This window comes from Pseudochaenichthys georgianus, chromosome 12, assembly GCF_902827115.2.
Source record: "Pseudochaenichthys georgianus chromosome 12, fPseGeo1.2, whole genome shotgun sequence".
NCBI classification, from domain to species: domain Eukaryota; kingdom Metazoa; phylum Chordata; class Actinopteri; order Perciformes; family Channichthyidae; genus Pseudochaenichthys; species Pseudochaenichthys georgianus.
This window is the reverse complement of record NC_047514.1, coordinates 27,507,879-27,533,094: the sequence shown is the minus strand read 5'-3', so window position 1 is coordinate 27,533,094 and position 25,216 is coordinate 27,507,879. Positions and strand designations below refer to the sequence as shown.

The window sequence follows — 25,216 nt, the reverse complement described above, 5'->3', positions numbered from 1 at the left end:
CATTACTGGATGAGCTGCTGCATGAGACAGACACTGACGCTGTCCGAAGAGAGGGAGGAAGAAGAGAGGCTCCGTGTATTTTATTATTATATGATATATAGTCGTTATTCATTTGTTTTAAAGCTCAATAAATAACAAAGAAGACCTTTGACCGGCACTTTTATGATTTTGTCCGGAAGATTTAAACTTTAATACACGCTGACTGGCGAAAAACTCTGCTGATGAGACATTTCCTGAGGAAATCTTTTCATTTTCTGTGGAATAAAAGCGGCTTGCTGAGATCGCTACATGTTCAATAAAAGCATGAAATGACGTATGCTGTGACACATGTAGGCCAGTGGCTAAGAGAGTGGGATTATTAGGGCTTTGTATTGGCGTAAACATGTACACGTCTCCAGTCTCAATGCCTCCCCTGTTCCACTATGGAGCCAACAAAAGCACCTTTCCTCCCCAACCTGTGGTTCTCCTTCCCTCCCACCTCTCGGTTCATTCTGACTGGTGCTTCTGGCCCACACATTTCCTCCTTTCTTGTGAGCGTGTCATGACGGTGAACACCACACTGTTTGTCCACATCATTGTGTGTTTAAGGGAACTGCTGGTGGCTCCATATCTCCCCCCCCCCCAAGCTACCTTTATGATTATTACTCATTCATTCCTCCGCTCCACTGCTTTTGATGGCCGCTCTTTCACACCCTCCCTTTCATGTTAATGTCTGTATGTAATTGCGACTTCATTAACAGTGATTCATGAAGTGGTCACAATGAGCACACAGTACTTCATTAAACCACACTGCATTAACTGAGACTGCCCGTTAAGGTATTGCAATGAGGATTTAAATTAGGGCTGTACACATCAGTTTGAAGCGGGGCTGTCCTAACTTCTTTCAGAGGGCCAAATACAGAAAAACATACGAAGGGCATTGCCCTTGCCCTGTGTACTTCTCGTCCACTACATGTATGTAATAACTTTAGTTACTTTACAGATGTGGATGAATGATGTGAAATCTAATCAAGTGTTAAATCAGACTTTAGTTCCACCTGGAGTAAATCCACCAGCTACCCTGCAGTCTACAAAGTACTTCAGACTAGCTGCTCCTTCACCAGCTTTGAGAACACTTTCATGATCAATCATTATAAAACATATCATATATATTATTCTGAAATGGACCAATCTGCACAACGACTACTTTTACTGTCGCTACTTTCACTATATTGTCATGATAATACTTTTCTACTTTCACTTGAGGAACATTTTGAATGCAGGACTTTTACTATAACAGAGTATTCCTACACTCTGGTACTTCTACTTTTACTGAAGTACAACATCTGAGTACTTCTACTTTTACTCAAGGCACAATATCTGAGTACTTAATCCTTTGGGATTATTACATGGGATTAAAGCAAAATCTAGTTTTACTTGTATAATACTTCAAGATTCGGGCACATAGTTAGGATGCCACCTGGGCGCCTCCCTAGGGAGGTGTTCCAGGCACGTCCAGCTGGGAAGAGACCAAGGGGTAGACCTAGGACCAGGCGGAGGGATTATATCTCTTCGCTGGCCTGGGAGCGCCTTGGGATCCCCCAGTCAGAGCTGGTTGATGTCGCCAGGGAAAAGAAAGTTTGGGGCTCTCTGCTGGAACTGCTACCCCCGCGACCCGACCACGGATAAGCGGGAGAAGATGGATGGATGGATAGAATACTTCAAGATTTTATATAAAAGCCTGTTTCTAAAAGTATCAACCATCAACCCGGTCAAATCCTCAGTTTATAATTTATAACAACATACTATAAGCTAAGGTCTAATTACACAACCAAGTCTCACGGCATTTCGTGTTATAGTCACGAAATAAATGTAATCTATTGATTCGTGTTCACCAACACGATGTCCCCCTTTTTTTCGTGTCACACAACGATTTTAAAAACAATGTATTTCTATTGGTAGTATGTTTCGAGCCTAGTGTTGGGTACCGAGAACCGGTTCGGAACCGGTTCCAACATTTAGATTCCAACGGCATCATTTAGGCATGTGAATTTCGGTTCCGCTTTTCGATGCCTGAGAAAATGTTTCTCGCTGCTCTCCGTAGCCTACTGTATGACTGCGGCGGGGCGGGAAATGTAGCGTTGTACCCATAGATATATATAAACAAGTGTTTATATCATAGGTTTATATATATTTATGATTGTACCCTATGGTTGTACCTACACTTCCTACAGCGTAACCTGAGACCAGGGTCGGCCCGTCGCACTGGCGTTATAGATGTTCGCCTAGGGCGCCAGATCTGTGGAGGCCCTGCGCTGACAGCTCTGGGAGAAAAAAAAATGTTTTGACCGTTGGTGCTCATCCTAATTTTCGGCCTTGATGCAACAACATTCATAATTAAGTAAATGTAACACCCTTTTCAACCCGGTTACACTTTTCATTTGCCCTGTACGATGGGCGCTGTAAGTGATGAAAATGGGGGATGTTGGCTTATCTGGCGCCCGCAGCTCACAGCCGAAGTGTGAGTGAGCGTGGGAGCGAGCGAGGGAGAAAGGGAGGGTGCACCGGTACGTGCTGTTGTTATTAGCATCTGGTGCTAGCTGCTCTAACGGATATTAGAAGAAGATGTTTCTACAATGATGTGGAGGGAGAGTCCTCTCCAGTCAGACTGACACCACTCCGCTCCTCCGCTCCCTCCACTGGCTTCCGGTAACTGCTAGAATCCACTTCAAGACACTGGTACTTGCGTACCATGCTGCGAATGGATCTGGCCCTTCCTACATCCAGGACATGGTTAAACTGTACACCCCAGCGCGTGCTCTACGCTCTGCATCAGCCAAACAGCTCGCTGCACCCTCGCTGCGAGGGGGACCCAAGTTCCCATCAGCAAAAACACGTGGGTTTGCTATCCTGGCTCCAAAATGGTGGAATGAGCTCCCCATTGTCATCAGGACGGCAGAAAAATTACACACCTTCCGGCGCAGACTGAAAACTCATCTCTTTCGACTCCACTTCGAGCGATAGAATTACTTACAAAGCACTTATATACTAATAAACGACTGGCTTATCCAAAGCCAGTTGAGTAGCACTTGAAATGTTTGGCTCTATGAAACCTGATGTTCTTATATGATTCTGTTTTCTTCAAGGTTGTGTCTTCCTGGTCGAATGTACTTATTGTAAGTCGCTTTGGCTAAAAGCGTCAGCTAAATGCAATGTAATGTAATGTAATGATAACTTCAGCTCAGTCAGGTAAAGGACTGAGTGTTTAGATAGTTCACTTTAGTCTAAGTTATCTCAGTGGGTCTCAAACGTTTTGATCACAATTTATGTAAACACATATTTCCAAGGCACTCCTTTATAATTAGAGATGTCCCGATCCGATCACGTGATCGGGGATCGGCGCCGATCACGTGATTTTCAAAAAATCGGGGATCGGGATTTTTTAAATTTTTTATTTAATGTTATAAAACAAAAATGACCATGTTCACGTCTTAAAGTCATCCTGAGGACTTAGTTTGGTTTAAAATGACACAACATCATGTATGTGTTGCTTTCTTTGGGCTTGTTTTCATAGACCTGGTTGCTTATTTCTCTGAAATCTGGCAACAGAGTGGGCGCAATGTCTAATAGTAGCAGTAAGCTAACGAGAGGCTACGTTCAGCTGGTGACTCGGGAGTCGGGACAGAGAAAATGTCAGGAGTTTGGAAGTATTATAAAATTGAAAGCGAAGGCAGTGTAACAGCCAGATGCAATGTTTGCAAGGCGGAGGTTCTGCGTGGTGGAAAGAACAGAGCTACGTTCAACACGACCAATCTAATACGCTACCTGAGAAACAAACACCAACACGGCGAGTACACAGCGGCCACTCAGGTAACGGCACTGAAACAACCGACACTTTCAGAGACTTTTAAAAGGAAAGAGAAACTGAACAGTGAAAAGGCCAACACAATAACAGCCAAGATAGCTGAATTCATCGCGTTGGATGACCAGCCGTTACCCGTTACCTTTTTTTTCTCTTAATGCATTGCATAAAGATCGGATCGGGAAAAATCGGTATCGGCAGATTGTCAAAATCAAAAAAGGTGATCGGGACATCCCTATTTATAATTATTGGGATAAAACAGGTTTGAAATCATTCCAATGTATACTATAGGACAGTATACCAGACATATAGTTTTAAACTGGAGAGATACAAAAATATGCATAAATAAAATAAGATATGAATGAACAACAAAAATAAAATAGGTTACATGTATTTGTTATTGGCTATGGTAGGTTATTGGTTATGTTCACATACTTATTTAATTATTAAAATGTAAACAAATCTTTTTCATATGGGTGTTTAGAGTTGTACCCCCTAGATCTAGTCTCTAGTAATTCTGCTTAAAGTGCACCAGATTGAAGCATTTTACTTTCAAATGTTCAAACATTTCTTCCCGGTATGCCTGAGAAGGCAGATGTGCTTGTTTTTCTCATCAAGAATTGTTTTTAAATGGGGGGGTTCCTATAAAAGTTGGACTGTTGCACTGTTGTAGCTTCAGTGGTTGTAGCAGTGAATATAAACAGACTGATTAATGTGAATATTACTGTAAACTAACCTGTGTAAAAGTTTCTCGAATAAATGTAATCTTTTTGGTGGAAGAAGCATGTATCATTTTTGTACCCTGCCCCTCAAAGAATCGGAATTGAGAACCGTTAAGAACCGGAATCGGAATCAGAATCGTGGAAATTCAAACGATACCAAACCATATTTGTGCCTGCGTCTTTTTGTCCGGTCGGGTCGTGGAAGAGCGGAAGCTGTAGGGTTCATAAAAACATGTTCTTACTCAATATCAAGCCACCATTATCGTTTTTTTTTTACAAATCGTATAATGTCGGGCTTTTGTTGCCGTCTGTGAGGAAAAGAAATGGGGCTCAGAGCTTCAGAATACTGAAATCTGAATATATTTTTTCCTTCTAATTTGTTATTATTTGTGACCCGCTCTATCGAAATCAGTCAAAAGTCGCAACGGCTCATTTAAAAAATAAACATGGATTTGTGTAAAAAACTAGTTGTCAGGATTCGGGTGTGTTTATTTGATTTTAAATAAACAAAGTCTTGGCTTTCAGAATATGAAACTGTTATTGCCAAAATCTCGCGATAAATACATTTGTGTAGCTTGTAAAGGGAAGAAGAGGCAACTCTCAAATCGCACCCTGCTCTTCCGCAGCACCGCTCCCCCTCCCTCCGCTGAAATTATGAAGTAAAGGCGTATAGTAATCATAGATAACACGACAGGGTCCGGGACAGTTTGTTTTCAAATAAACAAAGTCTTGGCTTTCAGAATATTAAACTTGTTTCGGCAAATTCAGATGATAAATACAACTTAGAAGCTTGTAACGGCATAATTACAAGCAGAGAACAGAGTAACTTAACGTCACAGCAGGCATAACAACAGCCGGTGTTTCTCGTGAGTGTTTCCCCGGTACACAAACACAATACACACAAACGCAAAAAAACACAAACACACACACACACACACACTCGCGAGCTTCCCCCAGACCAGTAATACAAACGAAAATGTGTCTTCGGGTCCATGTGACTGATTTCGATAGAGCAAGTCACATTTGGTTTAGGCACGAAACATACTACCAGTAGAAATACATTGCTTTTAAAATCGCTCTGTCGAATCAATAGATTATATTTCGTGACTATAACACGAAATGCTGTGAGACTGGGTTGAACGCACATCTTAACATAGGTACGCTCCTCTGAAACGATTGTCCCTGCAATTATTATTATTATCCCTCATCGAGTTCGCTATTCAGCTCGCTAACGTTAGCTTAAACAAACGTAACATGCAACGTTAGCCTAATCTAAAATGCTCTGCTACGGCGTACCTTTCATGTGGCTCGTCAGCGCAGACTCTCGCATCGTTATTTGTTGCACTTTGCAGGAGGCTACTCGTGGGCTTGACCCTCGTCTCAGCCATGGCTTGTATTTGTCTTCTGCTAGCCAACGCTCGTTGAAACGGCAACCTCCTGGCACACATCTATCACTCATCAGAATGCCCAGGGCACACGTAACACGAACACTTGCAGGTCGCGCGCATAGCGCGGGAAGGCCGGAGCAGAGCTGCTTTATGTAGAAGCGAAGCAATTACGCGCACTCCAACTTCTTTCTTTTCTTTTCATCTAAAAAGTGAAATAAAGCTTTTCAAGCACTTTATCCCAAATTTAAGCACCATTCCCAAAACCCAAGCACTTTTCAAACCTTGAAAACACCTCGTACATTTTCAAGGATTTCAATTACCCGTGGGAACCCTGAATATAAGACAAGCACACGTTTCACGTGTGGGCCGTATTCCATTATACTTTTGAGTTTGCCGTTTCAATTCCAAATGGACAACTGGCTGCAGTTGGTCCCCGGGCCGTAGTTTGGACACCCCTGGTTTAAAGGTTTGTACGTGATGTTGAAACGCTGCACAGCTTGGTTTCTCATTTTGCATACTTCTTCTGTTCAAACCTTGTGTTTCTTCCCAGATAAAGATAAAGGCTACAGTCATATTATACTTTGTGTAGAATTAAATATCAGTGGTAGGATTGTTTCTGTTATCCGATAACTCCGAAACAATTCAATTCAACAATTTAAAACATTTTTGAAAATAACAGAAGTAATACTAATCCAAATATTCAGCTTGAATCAATATTTGTTGGCATTTAGCTAGTTTGGATTCAAGGTTGATTTATTGAAAACATACAAATGAAATCAGATGAAGCACTTTAAATGAAGTCTTTTGTTGGATGAATTTTTGTCTTATCTTTTTCCAGCTGATGCCTTCATATAATATGACAAAACATTAGAAGCTTCATTCAAAATCATCCCTCCACAGAAGCGTTGAATGTCTGTTTCAATAACCCTCTATTTCGCAGTAGCTCTTTCAATGTGGTTCGATGTGGGTGGGGGTCTCATGGTGGGCAATGGGAAGCTAATGGAACTGTGAAATGGGAGCACTTGGCACAGCAGTTCAATGACGCTGTATTCAAAGTTATGGATGGAGCCCCGAGGTCTAGGTCACTCAATTGTCCTTTGTACAACAGACACACAATGCACACACACATCCCCAGACAGAAACAAATGAGTACACAAAGAGTGCATGTCAACTATTCAACCAGCAGTGAAAGGTTGCAGAGGGATGCCACAGGGCCTGGTTTTAGACACATCGAGTACAAACAGAAAACAGCCCGGCACGAGAGAGGGAGCGTCCCGTGATGAACTGTAGAATGTAGAATGACAGTGACACAGACTTGAGTAAACAACAAGGTGAAAATATAAAAAAGGTCCAGAGGTTGAACTTGTATTACAGTGCAAATGCAGTAGCCTGGAGGAAGATTAAACAAACCCAATGAAGTGTAGAGTCCTGCGCAGGGAGGAGAGAAATCCCTCCATCTACAATGCACGCATCTCCTACATGTTCCAACAGGCTTTTGACTGGTTTTTCATTAGTTTTCCAAAAATACCATGGGAATGCCACCTCACACATATTATCCTAGAGCAAGGCTTAGTGGATACAAAACAACTTTTGAAGCTTTTGAAACATTTAGGCATTTTCTTTTTTCTGATTAAAGCTGTGGAAATGCGTTCCGTCTCCATTTGCTTACATTCCCTGAATGTGTACTTCTGTCCCAGGGCTCGACATTATAAATGGCCCGCTGGCCCGGAAGCACTTTTCAGACCCCCCGGGCCAGCATAACGTACTTTCCACTTGCTCGCTCAGGCCACTAAAAATATTGTTTAAAAAAAAAACGTTTCCTGTGGTATTGGTATTTTGACTAGCAATTTTGTTAAATTGTTTCGTTTATCAACGCTACAAAATAGCGTTCCGTGAGTCGGTTGTTGTTGTTGGGTGAAAAGCAAACAGCTGTTTGCTGCGGAGCGCAGCGCGAGCAGACTCCCGTGCTCACTACAGACTATCGCGCCACCTAACCATTCGCCAAATATTTTTAATAACAGCAGTAACCGGCCAAGCGCCGTGCAAAAAACAATCTTCAAATAAAAGAAAGTCACCGGAGGAGTTAAAGGAGAGTGACAGGGAGCATGAGGAGAAGAAGAGGGAGAGAAAGTTTCAGCCAGCTTGATCGGTCGAGTTGGCTTCTCGTGGTGCAGTGACGCGTCCTAAAACCCTTTTATAATCTATCGATTAGATTTATGATTCGAAAATAATAAAAGTAGGGTAGACATGTGGAGATTATCCGGCTGAACAAAACGTGCATTTATCAAACAGGTTAGTTTTCCACAGACCTTATTTCCCGCTATTTTCCAAAACCCTGTGGAGAAATCCCATTGCTTTTTTGTCGAGGGAACCAGCCGCTTACTTCCTGGTTTTAGGATGCGTCACTGGCTGCACCTCTCAATATGATGCCAGTATAAACAAGGTCTTCTGTCGGCTCTGTGCCGACAAGTAAGTGAAGAGTAGACAATATAAAGGTATTGGCTATATGGAAATGTCCCAGCAGTTTATGATAATGAAGGTTCTAAGCTATTCTATTACATAGCCATTACATTTCTAACTCCTGGTGACAGGAAGGCAGAAAGTGCGTTATACAAATAATAATACTCATAATAATAGCAGACATTTAACAATGACCACAATATCATTATTATAATAAACCAAATATGAACAATTGAGAAAATGAGGAAGAACTGATGATTCAAATGTTGTAGTACAAGTAGTAATGTAGTTAGTGCATAAATGACTATTGCAACAAATGTGTTTATTTTCTTCATTATTAGTCGATTCTTTTTGGACGAATGCTCTGGGCCAGTGGTTACAATGGTGGGGCCAGTGATAATACAATTCCACCGGCCCGGAGGGCCACTGGCATTTTACCCTTAATGTCTATCCCTGTGTACATATTTGTATTTCATTTGAATGTGCATGCCTTTTGATCTAATACTGTGTTTAGAATTAAAATAGTTATTTGTATTTTCTATACTTCTGTAACAATTAGGGATGTCCCGATCACTAGGGATGTCCCGATCACCTTTTTTTGCTCCCGATCCGATTTTGATCATTTGATTTTGACAATCTGCCGATACCGATTTTTCCCGATCCGATCTTTATGCAATGAATTTAGAGGAAAAAAAAGGTAACGGATAACGGCTGGCTCTCTAACGCGATGAATTCAGCTATCTTGGCTGTTATTTTTTTGGCCTTTTCACTGTTCTGGGGCAGTTTCTCTATCCTTTTAAAAGTCTCTGAAAGTGTCGGTTGTTTCAGTGCCGTTACCTGAGTGGCCGCTGTGTACTCGTCGTGTTGTTGTTGGTGTTTGTTTCTCAGGTGGCGTATTAGATTGGTCGTGTTGAACGTAGCTCTGTTCTTTCCACCACGTGGAACCTCCGCCTTGCAAACATTGCATCTGGCTGTTACACTGCCTTCGCTTTCAATTTTATAATACTTCCAAACTGCTGACATTTTCTCTGTCCCGACTCCCGAGTCACCAGCTGAACGTAGCCTCTCGTTAGCTTGCTGCTACTATTAGACATTGCGCCCACTCTGTTACCAGATTTGAGAGAAATAAGCAACCAGGTCTATGAAAACAAGCCCAAAAGAAGCAACACATACATGATGTTGTGTCATTTTAAACCAAAACTAAGTCCTCAGGATGACTTTAAGACGTGAACATGGTCATTTCTGTTTTGTAACATTAAATAATAAAAATATTTTCTGAAAACATTTTTTTTTAAATTCCCTATCCCCGATTTCTTTCTCTCGATTCTGATCTTTTTTAAATCACGTGATCGGCTCTGATCCCCGATCGGATCAGGACATCTCTAGTAACAATGTAAATGGTCCTCTCTGTGGGACCAGTCAAGGAATTCGGATTCTGATTATTTCCAGTTTCTCCATTACAATGAATTGTTGTTTTCCTTTGTGTTTTGTGATGGGGAGCTGCATTTATTACCTCATCAGGGCATTTTTCACTATATTCAGACATATTAAAGACCAAATAATTGATCAATCAGAATCACAAATTAGTTATACACCCATATACATATCCAGCAGGGGATCTGGATCTGGATTAATACTGAGCAGAACCCAGCGGTATCACGCTCAGTGGGGGATGGATGATCCCCGCTAAATGTCTCTTAAAATTTTCCGGAAGCACTCCACGGTTTCTGCGATGACAGCTTCGTCTGGTAGCAAGTTCCACTCTCTGATTGTTCTCGTAAAGAAGGAGTATTTAAGAGTGTCACTAGTTGCGAAAATTCGCTCAAAGTTCCGGCGTAGGAAGCTGAGCGAACGGTTTGCCTGTGTTACAATTTGGCCAATGTGTTGGCGAAATTTCAGGTTGTTATGGATTTCTACCCCAAGATAAGGCTGGTGGGTGACCTCTTTTAACACCTGGCCACATAGAGTATAGTTTTTAATGTGCGGGTGTGTTGATCTGCTTGTTCGTAGGATGTAGCACTTACTAGTATTAAAGCACATTCCCCAAGTGTTAGCCCATTCCTGAAGTCTAGTCAGGTCACCCTGTAGGTCTTCTTGGTCACTTCCATTTTTAATAGGCCTGTAGAGCAGGCAGTCATCCGCGAATAACCGCACTGTAGATGCTACATGTGACGGCATGTCATTAATGTAGCATAAGAAAAGCAATGGACCCAGCACAGTGCCTTGTGGGACACCAGAGTCAACGTGAACTGTACTTGATTTCACCCCTTCTACGACTACTTGTTGGCTTCTTTGCATGGAGATGGATAAAGCATTAAAAGATACTTCAATTATGAAAAGAACCATCCTTGCCCTTGTACTTTCACACTGGAGTACAGAGCCAGCACTTGGGACACACACACACACACACACACACACACACACACACACACACACACACACACACACACACACACACACACACACACACACACACACACACACACACACACACACACACACACACACACACACACACACACACACACACACACACACACACACACACACACACACACACACACACACACACACACACACACACACACACACACACACACACACACACACACACACACACACACACACACACACACACACACACACACACGACTTCCTGTCCCACGTCCCCCTCACTGAGAGCCGCTCCCTTTTCTCTGGACAAACTTCACAGTCCACAGCAGCCTGACTCAATGCTCTGCTTCAACAGTAAAACCATTGACCTCACCTAAACAGAAAAAGGCCTACACAGTTCTCTGAATCCGAAACAAGACAAAGAAGCTCACTGCGCCCCCCCCCCCCACAGAAACAGCCTGATCCTGACCTTCTGGCTGCAGCGGTTTACTGCAGCTCGTAGGATCCCATTTAAAGCTTGCTCTCTAAACCCAGTGCAGAGACAGACAGGCAGAAGTTCACCTTGGGTGAAAACCAATAGACTAAAGAACCACAAAGAGCTATAAATACCCAGCTTGTCAGTATATGTAACATCAGACATTGCTGGAACAGAGACAGTGTGACAGCTAACAACCCTGTGATCTGCCGGAGATGCATTCAGAGATCTCATTGAGCGGCAGCTGTTTGGCAAGGAGCAAACGGCGAACTATAAAGCACTCGAGACTGATCCTACACACAGACAAACAGCCACAAGAGAACCAATCACTTCACTGCCACAGTGCAACACAGATACAGAGGAGCAGTAGCAGCAGTGAGTAAATGGCCTGGAGCAGCGAGGAGTGGTACGACTCTCCACGCGTTCGAGAGCTGCACAAAGCCCATGTTGTGTACAGCGGGCTCCTTGTTATCCTCTCCACACTGCATTGGACGAGACTGACAGACAGATGCCGGATAATACACACTCGTCTTGGAGTTGGCAGCACTCTGGCAACCCTGACTCTTTGCATTGGGATTGTTTCTCAAGACTCTTAAAAATAGGCTCGGGTGACAGATGTGTCCGCCACAAAGAACAAGACTCGCCCTCGCACAGCCACTTATAATTAAGCAGTGGTTGTTTAAACTAAGTCAGTGATGAATAACCAAAGGCATGTGAAAACTTACTTTACAGTTTATTTTTAAACTGTTTGTAACAGCTAAACAATAAGCATCTTTCACTCTCTGCCGTCAGTTCATATCAAGATTCCCAAGTGCTTTCCATTTTCTTGTTTGCAGATTTAAAATGTGCGTCTAATTAAGAACTTGTGATTGTATTAATACCTCTTTAGCTATAATAGTCGTTGAGTCTATTGTGGTGAGATCGATGTGTATTTTTGGAAAAAAGTCACATTAAAAAGGATTTGAGATTGCACGTTCCTATTGTGGTTTTGACATGTGTCCACATGAAAGTGTGTAGGGAGTGACTGTGCTTTAGATGAAGGCCGGAAAAGAGCTCTATTGTTGAGGATCACTAGGGATCAGGTTTTCATATCAGACCTTAAAGGGGACCTATCATGCAAAATGCACTGTTTTGATGTCTTTCATACATAAACATGTGTCCCCGGTGTGTCAGGGAACTCACGCAGCGTCAGAAAATAAAACCCTCTCTCTTTTCCTCCACACCCACATCTCTAAAAACGGGGCTACAACGGAGCTGATCCAGATTTACTTTCGGTGTTTACATTAGCATCGCTAACACTCAGAGCTAACCTGTACTGGAGAGCATGTGTGTGAAGAAGCAGGAAGTAAAAGGAACTCACCTTGTGGTATAACCGGCAAGAGAGAAAGCCTTTGAGCTCCAGACTGTTTCAGAGAGGATCCTTGATAATCCATGATATGGCGTTTCATCACCGCAGAATCTGCCGGTAGAATCTCCCGCATGAGCTCAGCCCCCTCCTCTTTTATTTTTTTAAAGCTTTATACCCCAAATCATCACTTTAGAAACAGGAAGTGAAATAGAGGGATATGAGGCATGGCTAGAATGGGTGATCCGTTTGGTGTTTGGAGCAAAACACTTCAGACATGTTTTTTATATATCTGAGACCTATGCTATTGCGTAAAGATAGCATGATGGGTGCACTTTATAACAAAATCACTTAATTTAAAAGTTCAATAATATACGTTTTCAATGTCATTCAAAATGAAGTTAGAAAACGCTACACATGTTCCTCTGAACAATATGCAGCATTTTTACTTCTCTTTTTTAAGTTGCGTCTACAATGCTGAATATCATCTTTCAACATGTATTGATCGGCAGACGTTTTGTCCTCAGAGCTTCCTCTGAGCAGACACACTGCAGCAGACACACACTTTGATTGTTATACCAGCTGCACAAATACTACAACAAGACGACACACATGGGAGTGCATTTACTTAATGCACTCCAAAGTGAATAATGTTGTATCCTTTTAAAGATGCCTTTCTTCTATTTAATGAATATTAAATCGAATTACAAAAATGCATCCGTCAAGGCCCCAGGTGAAAGGAATCAATAAGGAAATGTCAATAAAGAAAACTATGTTGTCATTGCAACATTCTATCAAGGCATAACAGAAGCTGTGATGGATAATACCACTAAGAAACTGTAAAACCACCGGCGGTGCAGCAGCGGCTTTCTAATTCTCTACATGTGGAACACATCTGAAATGTTTTTGGAAGATAAAGAGGAGGACTTTGCAGAATGTTGGTATTGCTTCCTTGACTTTATTGGAAAGAGATGAGAAGCAGTTTATGAGGAAGGCGTGTGGTGCAGTGGGTTGAGAGTTGGTGTTGGGATCAGGGGGTCACAGGTTCAAACCCCACTGCAGTCAGCATGTCGTTGTGTCCCTGAGACACTTCACCCCAAAGTGCTCCTGTGGGATTGTCCACAGTATTGAGTAGGTAAGTCGCTTTGGATAACAGTGTCTGACATGTCATGCAATGTGTTAGTCCTGCCACATTGTGTAGGTAACAGTGGGTTGAGGTGATATTCTTTGTTACTGCAAGTGTTCTTTTCTTTTGCTCGTTCTGCCTTTCCTTTGTGTATCCGTGCCCATATCACATACATAGGGGTCCTGTTACACTGGCTATAGTGCAAACCTAATGTCCATGTCTCCTCACCACTTCACAAGCTCAAATATGAAGGCAATACTGAAGCGTAAGAAAAGGAAAGAACAAGAAAAGATACCGTTTGGTTTGTGGTCAAAAGTTAGGGGTAGGGTTACATTACAGGTAGGTTTCTACATTTGGTACATTTCAAGATATAAGAGCAGAACTCTTTAATCCGATCATTTCTGGAGGTTAAATGAAGCATCCAACTGTTTGAATGAAGTCTTAACGAAGAGGAAACGTTTCGTATTTAACTCGGGCCAAAGTGCACTGATAGCAGGAGAACATTTGATTCACCTTGGCAAAGTATTTTACAATTTCCTTAGAAGCTCATTAATATACAGTCATGCATTGTTAAACTGTATTCAGGTCGCATGAGGAAGAACATCCCAGAGGAAGTGGGTCAGAAGAGGACGGTCACCCACGGAATAAACAATGTGTGTCTCGGCATGAAAGTATGTTACACCGTTTGAAAAAAAGAATACAAATATATCAAAGCAACAATTCAGAAACATTTATGTACCCAGGCAAGCAGGCAGACACAGAAATACACGAGCCCACATCTGCCCTGACAACAGTGGGTGTTTCTCAATGTCGAGTAAAGCTGCTCCAGAGCCACTATTTCAAGCATTCTACGAGTGCCGCCGAAGGACTGTTCCAATGTCCAGCATACTTGGAATTCTACCGAGCCCGGCGTACTTCGTTTGGAGACATTTCGAGGCTGCACATGTGTAGACTCCGGTCTTAAAATCCCCACAATGCTTTGCGCACGGACCAATTTCCCCAAATCTGTGGTGGAAAATGTAAGACGGGACCTCTCATATGACGCACACCTGTTAGCCTGTTAGCCTGTTAGCCTGTTAGCCTGTTAGCCTGTTAGCCTGTTAGCCTGTTAGCCTGTTAGCCTGTTAGCCTGTTCCACTCATCGTTTTCCGAATGCCAGGAAGGATTCTTGCCTCACTTGTGAAGCAAGTGACTCGGAAGACATGTGCTACCAAGCAAGCGTACTCGACATTGAGAAACACCCAGTGACTCGTGTGCATGCAATGTCAACGTCTCGCTCTCCATTCCTGATTTAGCCAGGCATCGGAAACTGGCAGCAACTGTGGGCCGTCCCCTTCATTGTGTGCCAGCCCCCTGACCCAGCCATGCCACCCTGGGGTCTGAGTGGTTTGACACATTCACACAAACAGACACGACTTGACAGAAAACCCCTTTTCAGGATTCCTAAACCGCCCCAGCCATTCAGATGGTGCCTTCAGTCGCACAAAGACCACTACTTCGGACTCTGCCGCTCACTTCACCGCCGAGAGAACAACAGAGGTATTACTCTTCTCCACTCTCAGTGGTGCTCCTACGGTGTCTGTATGCATGGACATCAGCATTACATGCCCTTGTTATACTGGGTGTCTTCATTAAGATCAACACGGTATCCCAGGTGATTCATAATGCCCAACTCTGAGACTGCCTCTGGCTTGAATGGCATTAAGTGGTAGCAAGGAAAACACAAATCTCAACAAGCTGAAACATGAACTCAGTTTAAATCTCACTGCAAAACAAGAACTGAAAGAAAACGTCGGAAGACTCACCCAGGTTTCAGTAGTGGTTCTCGGTGCTGGTAGTTTTGGTTCTAGCGAATACTCACAGGATCCCTAAGTTATAGGCTTTGTCCTTTATCATTTCTTTGATCTCAAATGTGACAAAATGTAGTATTTGTATCTATAGTGAAGCGAGTAGACTGAGCCTAACGTGTCCCACTCCATCCCTCCCACAGGAGAGGATACACACTAGATGCCACAATATGCAACCAAGGGCTGAAACACAACAAACAAAAAGCATTCAGCTAGATAGAAACATTAGACTCAGCACGTCATGGGAGTGTTGTAGCGGCGCGTGGCGAGAGTGCAGTTGCTAAAAAATGACATTTGGACAAAATGCTTGCAGTACAAAAAGGCACGTATTATCTTACGTATTAACGCCTGGATCCACTTTCGCCTTCTTCAAGGCTCAGTTTTGTAGCTTATATAAACTTAGTTCTGGGTTTCTCTACTTACTCTTTCATTCAAAGCCAATGGAGAGCGATGCATTGTTTCCTCTTCTGTGTCTGCAGGACCTAATTGTGCTCCGTCTCAATGTATTAAGATAAAGAGACACTGGAGAGTGTGTAATTAGTTATCACAGCTGCATCATCAAATATTCAGCACGAGAAAATAAGTGATCGCTATCAGCTGATTATGCTTATACTAGATTGGGAAGTGGGTTCATCCTCTGTCTGTCACACACACACACACACACACACACACACACACACACACACACACACACACACACACACACACACACACACACACACACACACACACACACACACACACACACACACACACACACACACACACACACACACACACACACACACACACACACACACCACACACACACACACACACACACACACACACACACACACACACACACACACACACACACACACACACACACACACACACACACACACACACACACACACACACACACACACACACACACACACACACACACACACACACACACACACACACACACACGTGTTTTCACAACATGGTGTAATTACACAGTGATGGACTCAACTCCATTAATTATGGAGCTCTGTGCTACCGGATCACCGGGGGGGAAGTCCTGCATTCAAAATATTACTTAAGGACAAAGAGTATAATAATTACTTCATGTTCCAAAAGTACTAGATATTTTAATTACAAGATATTTTTGTATTAAAGTTATTGGTGCATTTTTGTTTTCATCACTGCAAAGTTGGGTAAAGGCAAGGGTTTATTTGGAAAACTTCATACAATAATAATAATAATAATATACTGTATAATAATGTATTAGTCGATTTATATTTTGTATTGATCATCTAAATCAGCAAAGTAACAAGTAACTAAATATGTGAAATAAATATAGTGGAGTAAAAAGTTCAATATTTGCCTCAAAATTGTAGTAAAAGTATAAAGTAGCAACATCTCAATTATAAACTTAAGTAGAGCACTTGCGTAAATGTACTAAGTTACATCACACCACTGCTCAGTATGGACGTCGTCAACAAGGGCGGTGGTGGCGAAGTCGATAGGGACTTGGCTTGGCAACTGGAAGGTCACCAGTTCAAGTCCCGGCAACACCAAGTGCTACCGAGGTGTCCCTGAGCAAGGCACCCCACACTGCTCCCCGGGCGCCGTTCAAAATGGCAGCACACTGCTCCTAACACTAGGATGGGTCAAATGCAGAGAAACAATTTCCCCACGAGGGATTAATAAAAGTCCATCTTAAATCAGTGTTAACCCCACCATGTGAACAAACAGCCTTCATGATGAAGCAGTGCAGGCCGGTTGGATCGGAGAGGCCAAAAAGCCACAGTGAGTGTCCCACATTAGTATATTGTGTAACAGGATGTAATCCCAGCACCAAGGCAGCCGGGCAAATCCTCACCTGATGAGCAAAGATTAAAGAAGCGTCTGTCGACACATTTTGGTTCTGATAAGGCTGAGCGCGGAGCAGCCTCTCGGGCTGGGTCCACCCAAGACTCCAGCGGAGCAAATGAGCACCTTCTGTAAAGCCACACGACACAAAAAGCTCAGCGAGGAATGTCCCCTGCATTTCATTCTGCCAGCGAGCCCAGTTCAACATCGCACCGCTCCAAATCGGGCCACAGCAGCCCTAAACAAAGAAGCACACATCCGCCCTAAAAACAATGCAAGCATGCACTTATTTTACTGAAGAAACTGTTGAATAAATGCATAGAGTGCGCACGAGGAACCTTCTTGGAAGCAGCCGCTGAACACTGGGCCTGAGAATATTGTATCTGTTCATTTACAATTCAAATCCTTCTGGCTTGTTTGGGCTCTGTGATGTTTGAATTGTGAAAAAACACAGAATATAAAAAAAGTATTTTTTGTTATTCTTATCATTTGATGCCTTGAAATAAACTGAAAAATGTTTTGGGTGAAATCAATGTCAACAGTGCTCTAATCATTACTGCCCTAGTTTCCTCTGTGGCTCAGCATTAATGAGAACACAGCAGGAGTAGCATACAGTCCGCAGTGCATGCCTTAGGAGGAGAGGTAGGTGTGTGTGTGTGTGTGTGTGTGTGTGTGTGTGTGTGTGTGTGTGTGTACCTGTGTCCTCGTCTAGATCTCCTTGCAGAGAGGAGTCCGTGTCCTCGGAGGAGGCCGGGCTCCTCCAGCTTATATTCCCCATCCTGATCCTCACACACACGTTATGCTTTCACGTAACGATGACTTGCCGTGCATCCAGACTGGCATCAGCCATCGCTCTGCTGAGAGTCAGTCACACTGCTTTGACTCAGACACAACACACTGAAGCAGCACTCCAGAGGAAGCATCCAGAAATAGCACGGGGGGGGGGGGGGGGGGGGGGGGGGGGGGGGGGTTGCACAATGAATTAAAAGTAATGTGCTTGTTGGTTAGATAATGATTCAATAAGTCAGTATCTCTGGGATGAAGTAATCCTGCAGAGCAAGTCTTCCTGCAGAGGGTCCGACCCACAGGTATCTTAAGTGGGGATGTACTGAAGAGCCACAGACCACCTGCGGGAACAAACGACCCGCTCTCTGGCAGGTCGGCCGATGCGCGGCGGCGAAGTCCAGAGAAGCATCGTGTTATATGCTGAAGCCCTCAGAGAGCCGTCTCCGGAGCACACTTGACAGAGATACGACCTGTTGCTGGAGGTGCTATTGAGTTACACATGAGATCTGAGAAAAGCAACTCCTTGAAGAAAGCAGAACGGCCTGAATGCTACAAAGAGTGGATAGCCTTTCACTGCTCATGTACATCCTCAGTCCGACCATGTTGTCCACCCCCTTCTCTCCGAGCACATTCCCATCCATGCTTTACCTTCTCCGCCCCCTCCTTTCTCCCTAAGCTCCATTGCCTCCCTCTTTTTGCTTCCCATACACAGCAGCGCGCACACACCACCTAATTACAACACAGCTAACCTATATGGGATCAGCAGGCCTCTCATTCTGTGGGAGTGGGGAGGGAGGGAGGGAGGGATGCTTTCTGCCATCAGAACCTCAGCATGGCAGCGTGTCAGCCAGAGCCAGATCTGCCCCGTGCAACAGTGGCACCGCTCATCAGCGATGTGCGAGCACCTGATGCCCCGGGGACCCTTTGGCATCACGACTGCTGTAACTCTTGCTCTGAGGGTTGGGGACTGAGGGGTGGGGACTGAGGGGTGGGGACTGAGGGGTGGGGACTGAGGGTGGGGACTGAGGGGTGGGGACTGAGGGTGGGGACTGAGGGGTGGGGACTGAGGGTGGGGACTGAGGGTGGGGACTGAGGGGTGGGGACTGAGGGTGGGGACTGAGGGGTGGGGACTGAGGGTGGGGACTGAGGGGTGGGGACTGAGGCACGTGGAGCTCGCTATTTCTGTACATCAGAGGAAGCAGATAACGTGCGAGGCGGTGCAGTGACCACTTAGCGAACACAGAGCCACCCAAATGACTTGCACTCGAGTGTTAACTCTAGGAATGCTTCAGAGTAAACTCTTTGCATTGCAGCTAAACCCTTTCAAAGGAAATAGACGACTCCCACACAGTGAAGAGGGGGGGGGGGGCAGCCTAAAATAAGGAACCGATGGATCAGTTCCGCTGCGGCTGGCTACTACGGTTGACTGTCCAGAACGAGCGGAGCCTACAGGCTAATAATAACACATTGTGCAGCGACCAACGCGGCACGCAAGAACCGTTGTGTCTCGGTCCCAGCCTCCCGTGGGAAGAGATGGACTACACGTGTCGACACATCGCAATAACACAAAGTGATAACCCAGGTTTCTTTTAGTCATGAAGGTGTGTGATCTTACCAAGTGCCCTAACACATCATTTTATCAAATGCAATTAGTAGGGCCCAAAGTACTTTTTTTACTTAGTAAAGGGTAGCATAAATTGGACTTTTAAAGCTTTCACTTATCTTCAGAATAAAACCCCTTGTATGGCCTTGAGACTGGAAACAATGTTCACATATTCTGGCAACAAGGAGCAGCTGTAGTGGTTATAAATTACAATTACAATTATTAATGTGAATGAAAAGTTCATACACTGGAGCACTATGTCGTCTGAAAGTAAAGTCAGATGCTTTTAAGTGGCTTTATTTCGACAATGCGAAGCCAAAGGCGTTTCTGTACTTAATTTCAGCGCCACAGCTTGTTTTCAAGAGTGCTGCTTTGAATGTCTCACTAACTGCAACAATGGAATCATTCCAGGGCGTCTAATTAGGTCATTTAAGGCATCGCGTAAGACAAACACACACAATGAGCAATTTGACTAATTTCAGTAAACAATAAGCGTTCACAAACGACTGCTAAAGAATGGAAGCCTGTAAATAGAGTACAATCTGAACTAATTGCTCCGAGAGAAAGTCACGATACGTATAGCATGGCTTTACTATGTGTATACACCAAGGTATGGGATATAATTGAGTTATATCACTCATGGCTCTGGTGAGGAAAAACATACATTTGCCAAATTCTAGACACAAATTAAAAAGAGAGCTCCAATCCAAGAGGTGTTAATTAGATCGAACATTGCTGTTATAACACCTTATGTGCAGGAGTAAAGGCAAGTTGAAAACCTCTTCAGTTTGAGAACAGAAAGCCCTTCTTCTCGGAGTCCATCTGAACAATGCATTACACAAGTGTTCTCCGCCCTGCAGCTCTGTCCTCTGAGGAGAGCCGTGGAGATGAGCGTGTCTGCCGGCTGCTGCCCAGACTCTGGATGTGTTTATGGATTACAGTGCGGCTGCCTGAGAGATGAGGTCATCAGGGTGCGTGTGGAGCAGGGGGTTCAGTGTTGAAACAGGCTTAAGAGTGATTCTCTGTACGATGACGACATCCTGCCTCTCAGCTTCTCTCTGGAGGGAGGATGCTTCTGAGCAGGTAGGAGTGTGTCAGTGTTACCACCCACGCAGGACAAACCAGTGGCAACAACATGTTTATAGGCACAGTAATATTCCACTAATATATTGTAATATTTCCTGCTATGGTTTGAGTTTCAGGGAGATGTTTCTGACATGACTACATAAAGAATATGAGTCTCAAATGAGGGTTTCAGCCACAGGTCTCGGCCTTTCGCCCGTTAGGAAGCCGCTCTCTGCATTGTGCACGGCAAAACTAGCCATTTGCATGCTGGGGTAAAGATGCTAGCCTAAAAGAGAAGCCCACATTTTAAACATCCATATGACATGGAATGTGCGCATTATCACCAAGCAAATCAACAAGTGATTACAAGAATGATAATGTCTACGATCAAATAGGTCGGCATATGGTTTCAAAGTTTGAAAAATCCTCTTTTGATGCAAAGAAGCCCGTTAACCAGACTGCACGCACACGGCTGAATCTAACTGGGACGTTTGTGGGAAATTCATTAGCGTTGTAAACAGTTAAGGAGGAATGTTGTCTTTTTCGTAATAAGGGCCGTCTATTCTGTGCATGTAAACATAGTCAGTGACTCCACGGTATCCATGGTGACTCCAGAAGACAGAGGCCATAAGTCTGCTGCTGCAGCTGGGTGCATAGATAGTCCTATCGGTCTGTGTCCTATGGTAACCATTTGCATGCACATCACACTTTTTAAACCTTAACAACCCAGATATTCGTACGCAGGAATACCGACTTACAGGAACTTCCTTTCGCTTTAATCCAAATCCGCTCCCTTTTAACGTGCTCCTCCGGGCACCAGGGAATGAGCCTCCTGCTGTCGAGGTCTAAGACGGGTCCCCTTTCTGTCGAGTCTCCACAGCCTAAGCCCACACAGACAAGTCTCCTATAACACCATCTACTTCCTCCAATTCTCACACACTCTCTCTCTCTCTCTCTAAGGAAAGGGCTTAACAAGCTGACCCTGCCGGCTGCACAGTTTTTCAGTTTCAGTCCACAGGCTTGTTCAATCTGCATCCGACATATAGAGTGTCCTCTGGGTGCACATTTAGGATCGATGTTGGAGAGAGCAGAGACAACAAGTGACCTGGTTAACAACTAGAAAGCCTGAGGAAGCAGGTCCACATGAGAGAAGTGATTGATTGGACTCAGAGTGACTATTATCCTTAGCCTTTATTGCTTCTTTAAACAATTAAGAGCTGCAACGATTAGTCGAATAATCAATCCTTCAGAAAAAGAACAAACAACTATAAGGAGAATTGTTAAATACATTTCCATGCAAAATGCCAGAGAATACAGTTTTCCGCCTCTTAGTTATGGAGATGTTCTTCTTTTCTGATTCATATCATATTGAATTATATATATGTACATGTACATATTTATATATTCTTATTCCCTGGGACAGTGAGAAACAGCATTTTGATCTCCAGGTTTTTAACACAGAGAAATTGATAATAAAAGTGACTTTAACTATTTAAAATTCCCATTACCATTAACCAACTGAATAACCCTGAGTTAATTCAAGATGTAAAGGTTTTATTGGTTTTATTGTCATATGCACAATAGCTACAGCATAGTTGCAGAATCCTCCAACAGAGCACTATACAATACACATAAGACAAAAAGAAACAAGGCAGTCAAATAGAGCAGAATTTAAATTATTTTGGTTTTGGATTTACAAAACAAGAGATTAAAAGGAAACTGGGATGGAGATCATATTTCTCATTATTTTCTAAAACTGAATAATCCAAATGATGAATTGAAAGTGATGAGCAGTTGCAGCCCTGTTGCACATTCCATTGGCGTGCAGCATAGGGTGTCCTCTGGGTGTGTGTTCAGAATGGATGTGTGTGGCGGCAGACTGCAGGCCAATAGTGACCTGGTAAACACAAGCAGAAAGCCTGGTCCACCTGAAACAAGTGATGGATCGGGCTCTTAGTGACTATCAGCCTTTATTTGCTTTTAACTTATCACTGAACCACAATCCACTACACTGCCTGTGAGTTTTCATCTAGCTGTGACCATAAGTAGTCATCTGTCTGCAAGACACAAACTTTTACGCCTATGAAGAATGACTGAGCTAGTGGTGTGTGACACTCCCTCCCGCCTGTTACTGGGATCTGTGCTGGTGTGTGTCCGTTTACTGCAGGCATCGCCAGGCAGGAGTGTGTGTGTGTGTGTGTGTGTGTGTGTGTGTGTGTGTGTGTGTGTGTGTGTGTGTGTGTGTGTGTGTGTGTGTGTGTGTGTGTGTGTGTGTGTGTGTGTGTGTCAAAGCAGGGAGACAGCTGGTGGAGTGGGATGCAAGTGTAGCTAGCGGGTAAAAAGTTTCCTTCCAAAAAGGCAGTGTAAGTAAATGTACTCAAGTACTGTACTTATGTACACTTTTGAGGTACTTGTACTGTACTTAAGTATTTCAATTGTGTTGCTACTTCGTACTTCTACCCCAGTATAATTCAAAGGTAAATGTTGTACTTTTACTCCACAACATGTATGTAATACATTGAGTTACTTTGTGGATAAACAATCTAACCAAGTGTTGAATCAGACTTTAGTTCCACCTGGAGTGAATCCACCAGCTACCCTGCAGTCTACAAAGTACTTCAGACTAGCTGCACCTTCACCAGCTTTGAGAACACTTTCATGATCAATCATTATAAACCATATTATTCTGACATGGACCAATCTGCACAACGACTACTTTTACTGTCGCTACTTTCACTATATTTTGATGATAATACTTTTCTACTTGAGCAACATTTTGATTGCAGGAATGTTACTTGTAACAGAGTATTCCTACTCTCTGGTACTTCTACTCAAGTACAAGATCCGAGTACTTCTCAACCTCTGCATAAAAGGCAAACTGAGACCACCCTGTTTCCCCTCATTCTCACTGCACTCTGCATTATTGTCTGTACAGCTGCATACAAAATGAACTCTTATAGTAAGACATGCACAACAAGAACACCACAAAAAACGCCACGTGCACAATGCTGAAATCAACACAACACAAATATACACACACTACAGTCTTGGGCGTGAACGCATTTCAACTACTAGACACAGCGAAGCTAACATTAGCCACTGACAAGCTAACCTTTAGCTGCTGCTGCTACTAGCTACCGTTACAAACCCATTTTAAACGTCAGCTAACGGTTAACCATGATGTCAAGGATGTTACATCACCATATTCTTAGTAATGTAATGGCTTTACATTGTTTATTCCTGGGTGAAAAGCTGAGATTTGTTCTCCAATGTTAACAATGCTGCCAAACAATCAAACCAGGGTATATTTACGACCGTTAAGCTGAAAGTGAATGGTGAAAAGCCGGTGGAGTGGTAATGATAGCACATTTAAATGGGATTCTATAAACTTGGCTGGTACACGTCACATTTCTCAACACAGTAATGGAGTAGTAATGTTAGTGTTCTACATCTTTACAGGTCAGGAAACCAGCTAGTTATCTCTAACCAGCATGAAACGTTACAGAAAAAAGCCATTTGCTCCGTGAGGCCCAATTAAACCACCATTTACAATGTTCCTCAAACGTTACATTGAGAGCCATTTAAAGGTTGTACTGGTCTCCAAATGCTGTCCATCTTTACCCGTTATCCCGTTATGGAGCTGTGTTTAAAGCCAGGCAGCACTTACCTTGCTTGCTCTCTATTTTCCCCGACATTTTCGTAGCCAGCAGCTGTGATCCCACTCAACAAAAAAAGCTACAGACGAGCCTCGGCCGTGTGTCTCCTCCCGATTATTCCTTCATTTTCGACACAGTGTTGTGTCCATGAGATGATTCCGCCCGGGTTAATACTGTATATGTATAGGCCACACACATTGGTACGGCTAGAAAAACTGTGCCAGTCCGTCTTGGGGTGTTTTTTCACTGGATACACACACAGCACACACACACACGGTAATGTCTTGAACCTCGGCTCGGGCAGGCGGAGAGTCCTCCTCCGGGGGAGCAGCGCCCCCCTGCGGGAGGAATGACGCATCCATCTGTCAACAAGGGGATGGGCGTGTTTCCATTGCACTTCTACAGTTGTAGCTAACCAGAGTTGTTGTTTTCAGGGCTAGAAACATGTGTGGTGCATTTGCAGGGGCAATTCATATTATAAAAAAGGTGCTAAACGTAGTTATTTTGTATATAGTTATTGTTGTGCCTTTTTTCAATATATCCTAATGTGTACACTGTAGGCCTATAGTATGTGTCTATATCTGTATGCATAAGCAGAGGTGGGAAGTCATCAAGTAGAATTACTCAAGTAGGCCTACTGTATTTAAGTACACTTTTGAGGTACTT

The 25,216-nt window shown here is 43.5% G+C and overlaps 1 protein-coding gene across 10 annotated transcripts in view; it reads right to left on the bottom strand.

Moving 5' to 3' along the window:
• The window catches only part of rapgef1b (Rap guanine nucleotide exchange factor (GEF) 1b), a 67,040-nt gene extending 42,165 nt beyond the window's left edge, over positions 1–24,875 (bottom strand). For 5 of the 10 annotated variants that reach the window (XM_034095429.2, XM_034095432.2, XM_034095430.2 and 2 more), the window contains exon 1: positions 24,562–24,875. In XM_034095429.2, the coding sequence (XP_033951320.1) occupies positions 24,562–24,589 (28 nt within the window). In that variant the 5' untranslated portion in view covers positions 24,590–24,875. The remainder of the gene's footprint in view (positions 1–24,561) is intronic. The other 5 variants (XM_034095431.2, XM_034095436.1, XM_034095438.1 and 2 more) reach the window with 1 other exon arrangement.
• Between the last annotated feature and the right edge of the window lie 341 nt (positions 24,876–25,216).